General features: G+C 37.9%; 1 protein-coding gene across 7 annotated transcripts in view; it reads right to left on the bottom strand.

Moving 5' to 3' along the window:
• The window catches only part of NBEAL1 (neurobeachin like 1), an 85,590-nt gene that overhangs the window by 6,583 nt on the left and 69,020 nt on the right, over positions 1 to 9,987 (bottom strand). For 3 of the 7 annotated variants that reach the window (XM_051787701.1, XM_051787700.1, XM_051787702.1), the window contains 8 exons: positions 9,882 to 9,971; positions 8,610 to 8,719; positions 7,871 to 8,043; positions 7,327 to 7,421; positions 5,421 to 5,537; positions 4,629 to 4,790; positions 3,416 to 3,564; positions 2,583 to 2,718 (listed from right to left, as the gene is read on the bottom strand). In XM_051787701.1, coding sequence (XP_051643661.1) covers positions 2,583 to 2,718; positions 3,416 to 3,564; positions 4,629 to 4,790; positions 5,421 to 5,537; positions 7,327 to 7,421; positions 7,871 to 8,043; positions 8,610 to 8,719; positions 9,882 to 9,971 — 1,032 coding nt within the window. Of the gene's footprint in view, positions 1 to 365; positions 2,719 to 3,415; positions 3,565 to 4,628; positions 4,791 to 5,420; positions 5,578 to 7,326; positions 7,422 to 7,870; positions 8,044 to 8,609; positions 8,720 to 9,881; positions 9,972 to 9,987 lie in introns of those variants that run through there. The other 4 variants (XM_051787698.1, XM_051787699.1, XM_051787696.1 and 1 more) reach the window with 2 other exon arrangements.

Here is a 9,987-nt window from a genome sequence, read left to right as displayed (position 1 = left end):
CTGTTTAAAAGTAATTCAGAGAAACAAAAGGAGGGGGAAGGGATAAGGTGGATAAATTAAAAAGGAATTCAGACACTGATTCTGGTGAAATGCAGACACTACAATGTACTGCGTAAACAAAACTATATCAACAAAAATTATTTGAAAACAAACCAGAAGTAACACTTAGGGATGATTCTTGGGACTGACAAAAAACAACACACAAAACACTAACCACAGTCTTCTCTGATTTTGAACAGCTAAAGGGATATTGCCAAGTAATGTACACTTATATGCTTAACCTACTTCAAATGGCCTAGAAACAGTGTTTAGATTGCTATTTTGATAGGAAGGGAAAAAAGAACTGGATGTCAAGCAAGAATGAATCAAATGAGAAGAAAGGGCATTTTATTTTAGAGGTTTCAAATAGTGCTAGAAGTGAAAAAGAAAAGATAACCAAGATGCAAGACAGTGATGGCAGAATGAAGGAAGAAGAGAAAGGTTATCTCCTGGTGTCAAATTTATAGTCTTCCAAAGATCCTGTGTGAAGTGTTCAGAGTAAAATTTAAACCAGAAGTAAGTCATAATGAGTACTCCATAAGTTAAGACAGATAACAAGTAACCAGAGGCCATATTAAATCCAGCATCTGGTAGGTCTGCAATCTGACAACAATTTTTAAGAAACTGTTTTACTGCCAAAGTACAAGGTTGATGATTGGTCAGTAGTGATCAGCCTGGCAGCTGATTAGGTTATGAAATTCCTTGCAGTTCAGTAAACAAGATGCATGCCTTAACAACACAAGTTCAGGAACAGTTCCCCCCAGTTACTACTACAAATTTAACAAGCTTATGAACTGTATCATTACAGCAGCAGTGTTCTAGAAAAGGCACAGTGCTGACCAGGATTAACACTAACAGGTTATAATTGCCCAGACTTCTGCAACCTCCAAACCAGCTAAGTAATTGTTAAAAACACAAAAACATTTATTATACTTCATACTAGATACTGCCAATGTAGAAACACTAAAGACCAATCTTAATACCAAGCAGCATTTCCCTTTATGCACATTAGAGAAGGTTACTCCTATGGATCCAATCCTCTGTCCTAAGGATCAGTATCACCACTGAAAGCCAGAACTACAACACTGTCTTCTGTATACAGATAAATTCTAGTAATTAATTCCTTCCAAACTAAAAATAAATCATTCAACAAATAAACACCCCACATACATACACTTTTCAAATATATTGATTGATGCCATTATAGAAAACTAGAAAATCTGGGACATAATGTTGTTCCTTATATGTTTGTGCTTAAAAAAAAAAAAAAATCTATTTACATGGATATTAACTTGAAGATCATCTGAAATATAAACAGAAAATCCTGAAAAAAGAATCATTGGAAAGCCTCTACAGTCATAAAAGGAAATCAGTCTTTGAAACAACACTTTCTGCATAGTTAGAAAAATAGATATGATTAAGAACTGAAAATAAGAAAACAAAAAGCCTTCAGTCTAATGATACATACAAATTTCAGGCTACAAAAGATCTTTCTACGGAATAGGAAACTTAGAAATGACAGTGACTTTAAAACTGCTGTTACAAACATATGTTTAACCACATCATAATCAGCTCTTTGTCAATTCTACAATAGAATAAAAGCTGTTCAACTGGAAGTCAGTGAAAACCAACCCCACCGCATCTGCTGCAAGCAAGATCAGACTACCACTGTGTGAAGCCTATTTCCAGTCTTAAACTATGTATCTCCTAGCTAAAACATACTGAAATACTGACAAGTAAGTTCTCTTTTATCACATTTAAAATATAAAATTAAATTAAGACACTTTTCTGGCATGTACTAAAGGTCATGCAAAAGTGATAATCACATTTTCAAATAAATACATTGCAGCACAACAGAGATCCAGTTATAAAGAGAAGCAGGTTTAAGCTAACTCAAGAACTTTGAAAGTCATGACAAGAAGTACTTAAAGCAAAACCTATGTTTTGCACATGAAAAACTGGGCATATCTATTTGACAGATGGATGCTCTGTATTTGATATTGCATATGCAGTACCAACAAGTTTATATTCACCATATGGAGCACTGAGCATACTGAGAACCTACAGAAGTGATTCTCTGTGCATTGCAATTAGAGACTTTAAACAGAAAGAAGTAATATTTTTCCCCCCCAATGTCAGTCAATGCATATTAAAAGATATCTGACAGAAACCATAAAAATAAACAAAGTGGCTTGCTCTCTTTTTTTCCAACTTTCTTCAGGGAAATTATTTCATCAAGAAGTGGCTGACAACACTATCCCGTTCAGAAAAGATTAGCTATTATGACTTTGCTTATTCAGATGTGAGTGATAAAGTCTGGAAGTTAGTCCAGCTGAGCTTCCCATCTGCGATCCCTATATACCTCTGATTCTTAATGAGAACTTTCAGTAGAGCAGTCTCAACAGTTATTTGTTTCCCACTGAAAACTGAAACTTGCTCTTAAATTTACCCTGCCATAGAGGAGACCTCTTGCTCAACTGGAAAGCAGAAATAAGTGAACTTCCCACTGTTCGGTAGAAAAAGTTCTTGATGGTAGGTTTTACCTCTGCTGGCTTGCCAACACCAACGATAATCAACTTGCCATCCTCCAAGCCAACAAGGATGTGGCTGTACTCTTTGGTGACAGAAATGCAGTGAATTGGCAGTCGCATGGCTAAGGGGGAGATGCTCAGACTCAGGCTGAAATGAACCAAAAAACCACAGAGAGAAAGTACATCATGTATTTGTTTGCACATACTGCAAAGAATCACATTGCAGTTGAAATGGCTGTCCACAGGATGCACTATAAAACACGCTTTCTCAAGGATCCAGTTTGCAATTTCCATTATTGTAAACTCCTACAGAACAATGTAATCATATCCCAGAACAGAGCTTCAATAACAAGTAAAGGCATTGATGGGTAAGCCAGTAAGCTAAGACATTTTCACTGAAATATAGTAACATTAGTACCACAGCTGCCTAAGTGACAAAGATCACTCCCATTCTGAGGAACAATGGAGCTCTACAGAGAGTAGCAATAAGTGGAGCTTAAAACTCAGTGCAGAGCAACATGAGACTTGATCCTGCAGTTGCTGAGCTCCCTGTCACTAATCAGAGGAAAATCACAGTTTGCAAATGTCAGACACAGCTCCTCCTGAATTCTGTCAGTTCTAGGTGTCTAATTGGGATAAATGTCTGGGAAGAAAGAGGTCAGTTACAACCTCTTATTTTATTTTTCTCCCTTAGTTGTCTTAGTTCTCCCCAAAAAGTTTTTTCAGGAACACAGGAATTGCCTATAGCACCAAGCAAAGTCCATATTACACAGCCATTTTTCAATAAGCCCTTATATTTGTACTATTTGTACCTCAATAATAAACTACTGATGGTGGTACATTACCTGTAGAGATCCCGTATGGAAAGAAATCCCTGTAAGCTGCCCATCACGATATACTCGCCAGTCACACACAGATCTGACACTTCCTCCTTCAGAGTCTCAGAACCCAGATATTTTCCATTGACAGAATAGAGATGTAATGCATTCTTATCCTGAATAGATCAAAAATAAGTATGTTACAGAGGACTGACAGGATAAAGAGTGTAGCATCTGTATCCTCAACTCACTAACAGGAGCAAACCCACAGACAATGTTGAAAACAGTCTCCTTGTTGAATGATACAAGAGTAGTGATTCTACACTCAATAAGTACGGATGCGAGGTCCTGTAAGGAAATTTTTGAAGTTACCTCTTTATGTAACATTCTAACATCTTACCTATCCATTTAATTAATTCCAAATCTCCAGGAAACATCATGGATTTAATAGACAGATCCCTATTTTATAAAGATTTTTCTTAAGGAAGAAGAAAGGAAGACAGCACTCATCTTCAGCCTTGCTACCACCCTCCTCCCCCCCTTCCCCTCCCAAAATGACAAGCAGAAGGAAACAAGTATATTTCTAGAGCACTAGAACTAAAATCATTTTCTGGACAAGGCAACAAATTCTTGATGGATTAAAGACACTAAACTAACAAAATTCTTCCAGCCTGACAATACCTTAGGTCTCTTCTCTCCCCATCTTCCCAATGTAGCTAGTATGCCTAGGTAAAAAAAATTTGTCTACCAATAAATTTCCTATGCTCCTAGAAATCACAACTTGATTCCTTATTAAAGCAACTACACAGCTCCTCAACAGGCAGAATAAGCTACCAGTGAACCTTAGAGCTATGTCTCCAATCTGAAACTAAGAAACTAGTCACTGAGCATCTTGCACACAGAACTTATTGCTCCCCTTATAAGCCCCTGTTTCTGTGCACAGTGGAACTTGTTTCCCCTAGTTTTCCAGTTCAAAGCAGCTTTCCCAGGAATATTTGTTAGCCTATGCTTAAGCATCTTCCTTGCATGTGTTTGGAGATCTTCATGAAATTCACAGGAGCACAATATGCCTGTGATTTATCTTTTAATCAAATTTCATTGAAAGTGGCTAGAAAAATTAAAAAAATATGGAAACAGACACTGCATGCTCAAAAGGCCTTTCCCTTAGGAAATAAGTTAGGTATATTTACGATTAAAGTCTTCAGTGACAGAAACAGAGGTATTCCATGAACCTAAGTACCTTAAGAGTAGTCTTTCCTTCTACGCTGGTGTGGACAACTATATGTCCTTCCCAGGACACAGCCAGATTGGGAACAGTCAGCAGGAGAGAACTCTCACAAGGTGGTCGCAGAGTCCTCACGTACTGACCTTTCCGAATAGTGCGGACAATGACGGTGCCATCCTGCAGCAACCAAAGCCAGGCAAACTGTTACTCAGCAGGTAAGTTACCACAACACTTGTACAGAGAGGATACAGGGAATACTTTGAAAGCACCCAAATCCTTAATGGGAGATAAGGACAAAGAAGCCTTCCCCTCAAGACCATGCACTATAGGCATATGAAAAAACCAAATGCAAGCAGGGCAAGAGGGGGAGGGCAGGCAGCAAATTTCATGTCACTTACGAGTGGGCATTATGTGCAGTACAAAGTCAGAGTTCAGCAGCCTGCCAGCATAGTAAGAGTAAGGCAGACTATGAGCAAGCTGCACAGGGTTAACAGAGCAGGGAAGAAACTGCCCCAGAATCATCGCTATGAGAAGCTTAAAATCTCCAAGGAAGTCCACACTTGTTAAAGCTCATCTGTGCAGAGTAACAGCACATAATAGGTGAGGCCCATGCTGTGCACAGCAGTTTGAGACAGCCCGATGTAAGCAGGCAGCAAAGGAGATGGCACATATCTTCTCATTGTGCAAGGCTGAAGAAAAAAATTGTGCAATAGTGACATTTTTTGTATTTTTCTTTATCAACTTCAAGTGTGCTCTATGGTTTGAGTAGAGAAGAGGTAAAAAAGGGAAAAGCAGGAAGATACTTACCCTGGATCCTGACACTGCCATATCAAGTTCAGTGCTGATGCCAACACTCGAAACTTCATCAGTATGCCCATAAAGGATCTGAAATGGCTTAGGTGCCAGGCCTACAGGCACTCCTCCCTGAGAGTAACAAAAAGTGCAATGACACATTCTCTTGCAGCTGAGGACAAACAAAAAATGAATTTCTGGTATCTTCAGTTGTGAGAGGTGTGTATTTGACGTAGGCCAAAACCAAAGGTATAACTCACCCATTCCAATTTTAATTTGCTGCCTTTTATGTCAGCAGCCCTATTCACTGAAATCATTTCAATGAACAAACATGCAGTTACTCCATGCGTGTGTGTGTGTGCGTGAAAGAGTGTGTTACTTAGCTGTCTTGTCTCTATCCCTTCAGGTGTCCAGGAGTGCAAGGGCCACAGTGAGAAGTCCTAACAGGCCTTGTTCACCCCCCCATTCACACATTTATTCTTCACCTGTGTTATCTGGGCTTGTCCAGTTCTTATAGTTTACCCTGGAATCAAGCACTATCTCCACAGCTAAGCTTAAAGAAGTTGAAGGCTATTTTGCTTAAAATAACAGCAATCCTTTCATTTTCTAAGGAAAAGTAAGGAAATAATCCTTCTCAGTGACTACCAGTAGCGTGATATGCAAAGGAAATCTTGCAATAATGTTCATGAAGAATAGTAATTTTCCCACATAACTGCAGGGTATCACAACTTTTCTTACAGGGAGTGTACTGCCAGCACACACAGACATTCTCAAACCAATTCTAAGGCAAGACCTGTACTTAGAGAGAAGGTACATTAAACAGTTCTGCAGAGAACTATTTGTTCTCATTTCTCTGATAAAAATTTGACTGCAAAGCCTGAAGCATGCAGGAATACAGAATAAGTGTCAAAATACAGGGCTGGGAAAGGTGACAGTACAGAGAAGACAATTAGAATGGAGCTGCTAGTATGCAGTCCATTGCTGCCACTTTGTAAAGACCAAGATAAAACTCTCACAAGAAGAATTTATAATACATAAAACATCATTCTTATATCTATTAAACAAAAAATACATTCAGATCTTAAGAAAAAGTCATTCTAAACAAAGATAATCTCCAGAGGATGACTGTTGAACTTACACTGAAAAGACAAACTAAAAATTTTCCAACATTTATCCCCTCTTGAGACAAAAAAATACTGGTATGAGCTCTAAGGTCTCATTTTTTTTTGACCCTGCACTGTTACTACAATTGAAAGAACTGTGAATACTCCCACCATAAAGACAGCTTCCACAAAAACACATGCAGTTATGCACCACTCTGCTGCTTTAATGTGCTGACTTCAGTTCAACGGTAAGAACAAAATGACCTGACCAAAACATGACAGCTCCCCTGTGGCAGTTAATTCTACTTGTATATCTGGAACTTAGCAATCAGAAATGAATATTTTAAATGCATAACAATGGAAATGGCTTCACATTTTTAGTGTAAGCACACACCTGGATCACACAACCACCTTCACTGTGTGAAAGCACAAGACTAATATTAAAGAATTCTCAAATGACAGTGTAAATGCAGGTAATAGACTAGCTCCTATTGTAGGCATCAATATTCTCCACAGAGAAAAAGCAGTGCTAAAATGCAACTACTGGAGTGAACAACTGCCTAGAAATGTAACATTCCTATTTTCCTACCATGAAAATAATCTATGAAATCTTTAAAAGAGCTTCTAAAGTGGTGTACTTCACGTGGATAGTTTTTCACACAGAGAAGACAATGGGAGTAAAATTATTAAGCTAATCAATTTTAGTGGAGTATCTTCCTTGCAAACCTGAAGGGAAATCAACAAAACATCATAGCAAAACAGAGAAGGACAAAAATACATTCAGAAACTGCTTCTCAGAGTACACCTAAGTAACATACCTGCTGAACTATTTGCCATATCATACAGGTAGTATCTCTGGAGCCTGAAATTAAATGAATTCCACAGTAGTCTATTGCCAAGCAGGTCACAATATCTAGATAAAGGAAAGAAAACAGAAAGTTATCACATTGGTATTTAAGACTAATTTCCCACAGACTGGCAATGTGGATACAATTTGGCAACAACATATCCTGATTTGCATCAGCATGAAATCCTCCACTGTGATAAGGGCTGATGAGACTCTTTGAAACAATGAAGTCATGGTGCAGCCAAGTGTACCAACCTGACCTATTCAGCCTTGCTATCTAAAAACAGCAGGCAAGCCTTATTTTGAAACTACATTAAACCACCACTCCAGTGACTAAAAAGCCATGTTCAAGTATTTATGTATAATCATGGTTCAAGCATTCTTTCATTCCGATGCTGCCGTTGCTTTATAATTGCTATGCTTGTTTGCCCAAGCCTATAATTCCTTCCAAGACCACCAAATAACAAGGTACACACATAAACCCTTTTTATTTCATAATACAAAGAGTTACTAACCCATGTGCCTGATGTGCTGTCCGATCAGCTTGCCTTTCGTAAGAGATGTCACCCTGATGCTGTTGTCCCAGTGTCCTCCACTGAAGAGCAGCTTTGCATCATGGGACACTGCAAACAGCTTTGAGGTGATCTCCAGCCCTGGTGCAAAAGGACCACTCATGTTGCGTTGGGTTCTGTAGGCAAATGATGGGCAGTTAAGAGTAACCTTAGTTCAAACCTATGTATTTTGCACTTCCTCTATCCTTAAAAATCTGTTACAAACTCCATCTATAAAGGAGGCTATACCTATGGCAAAACTCTCACTGCCATCAGCAGAGCAGAAGCGAGATTTTACATTAGATATTTTCAGTCTTTTATGCAATTTGATAACTCATGTCCGTACTCAGTACTGTAACATCAAAGAGAAAAAGGAATATTCTAAAACCAAAAACCCCAAACCACCAGATATTGTGTAAGAAAGTATGAAGACTGCCCATCTTGGATTTCAAGATGAGTTTTTATGATTGATAATTAGAAAAAAATTGGAAGTAGCTCTAAGAACAACGAAGCTTGAAATGACACATAACTCTTTACTAGAACGCCATTACAGACTAGGTGTAGTATTACTGAATATCAGAAGATGAACTCCTAGGTGAAAACTCAGACAATGGAAACAGAACAATCCATTGATTGTTGAACAATTGCTGTATTCCATTAGTTTAGATGTATTCATCTGCACCCCTCCTCATAATTTGCTTACTTGGGATTTGTCACTGTGGTATCTCTGATGAATGTAAAATAGTTGGAGATATTTTTATCATAAGGTAGCCAACCATGAGTTCCAATAATGCAGTTCAGACTTGCTGTTACCTAAAAAAGTTTGATTAAAAAAAAATGGTGAAACTGAGAGGTATATTTTCTGATTGCCTTCATGGTAATAGAGCTTGCATAAAATCCAGTAGAGGCTTCTTGAAAATTTACCACAAAGGAAAAACCACATGTAACTCTCCCCCAACAAACAAACAAGTAAAAACTCCAGCTCAGACGAGTTAATCCACACGTGGTACATAGTACCAAGCTAGAATAGTGTATGTTCTAGATAGGTCAGAGAAGCTGGGGTGGAGGGACAGGCAGGAGACAAAAATGAAAAATCTCAGCTGACCAACCCCTCTCAAACATTTAATTACAATCCAGTCATTTAATTTAAGCTGCTGCTTCTTCTCTTCTTTGAATAGTAATCGTTAGCAGTTAACACATTAACAGAGGAAGTTTCAAAAACATTATACTACAGTTCCATTTCTGAGGAAGTAACAAAAGAATCTAAATATGTAAGGTATTTTCATCAGATATTTATAAAAAACACAATCATAATTTTAGATGTGTCCAAATTCCAAATAACATGCATGTACCACATTAAGCCAGGACAATAATTTTGACCTACAAAATAGGAATATTGGAAAATAATATTCTTTCCTGCAAAACATAACATTATTGCACTGGGATCAATATGTAGGCCATATATATACAGATGTAAATACAAAAACACTGTCCTTGTTATTTGGTCATCTGCCATAGTACCAGAACCTGTATTAGTGCAAAAGTAAATTTAAGCAACAGTGCAGGTCTTTGGAGTGTGTATGCAACACATATGGTATATTTTATATATGGGTTGGAAAGCAATGATAAATATAAAGACACCATTAATAACTCAATCCTGTAATTTTAAATCTGGGCTGCATTGCACTAGGAAATGGGTTGTTACATGGAAGTGAATCAAGTGGGCAACTTACAATATGCCTCGCTACAACTTACAGTCATGTCTCATCAGCTCTTAAATGCCATTCAAGAAATCAGCCTCGCTTCTCCTTTGGAAGATAAATGTTTAACTTATAGCTGACATTCATTATAGGTTAAAGGAACACATCTGAACAGGAACAATTAAGTGTTTCTCTACATGCTGTATGAAAAAAAACAAAGAAACATCCATCTGACTGTCTGCAGTATCATAACAGTATTGACACATGCAACTCACCAAGATCTCTGGGCTTCCCTGAGAAATAAAGGAACGTGACTGATTCCTGGGAACAACAGCTTTGACAATGGGCACACCATCACTAATTCCCTAAAGAAAAAAAAAA

Source organism: Manacus candei, unplaced genomic scaffold (genome assembly GCF_025592945.1).
Source record: "Manacus candei isolate 608988 ecotype Guabito, Panama unplaced genomic scaffold, ASM2559294v1 h1tg000023l, whole genome shotgun sequence".
In the NCBI taxonomy this organism is placed as follows: domain Eukaryota; kingdom Metazoa; phylum Chordata; class Aves; order Passeriformes; family Pipridae; genus Manacus; species Manacus candei.
Note: the sequence above shows the minus strand (reverse complement) of the source record. Positions and strands in the feature narration are given on the sequence as shown.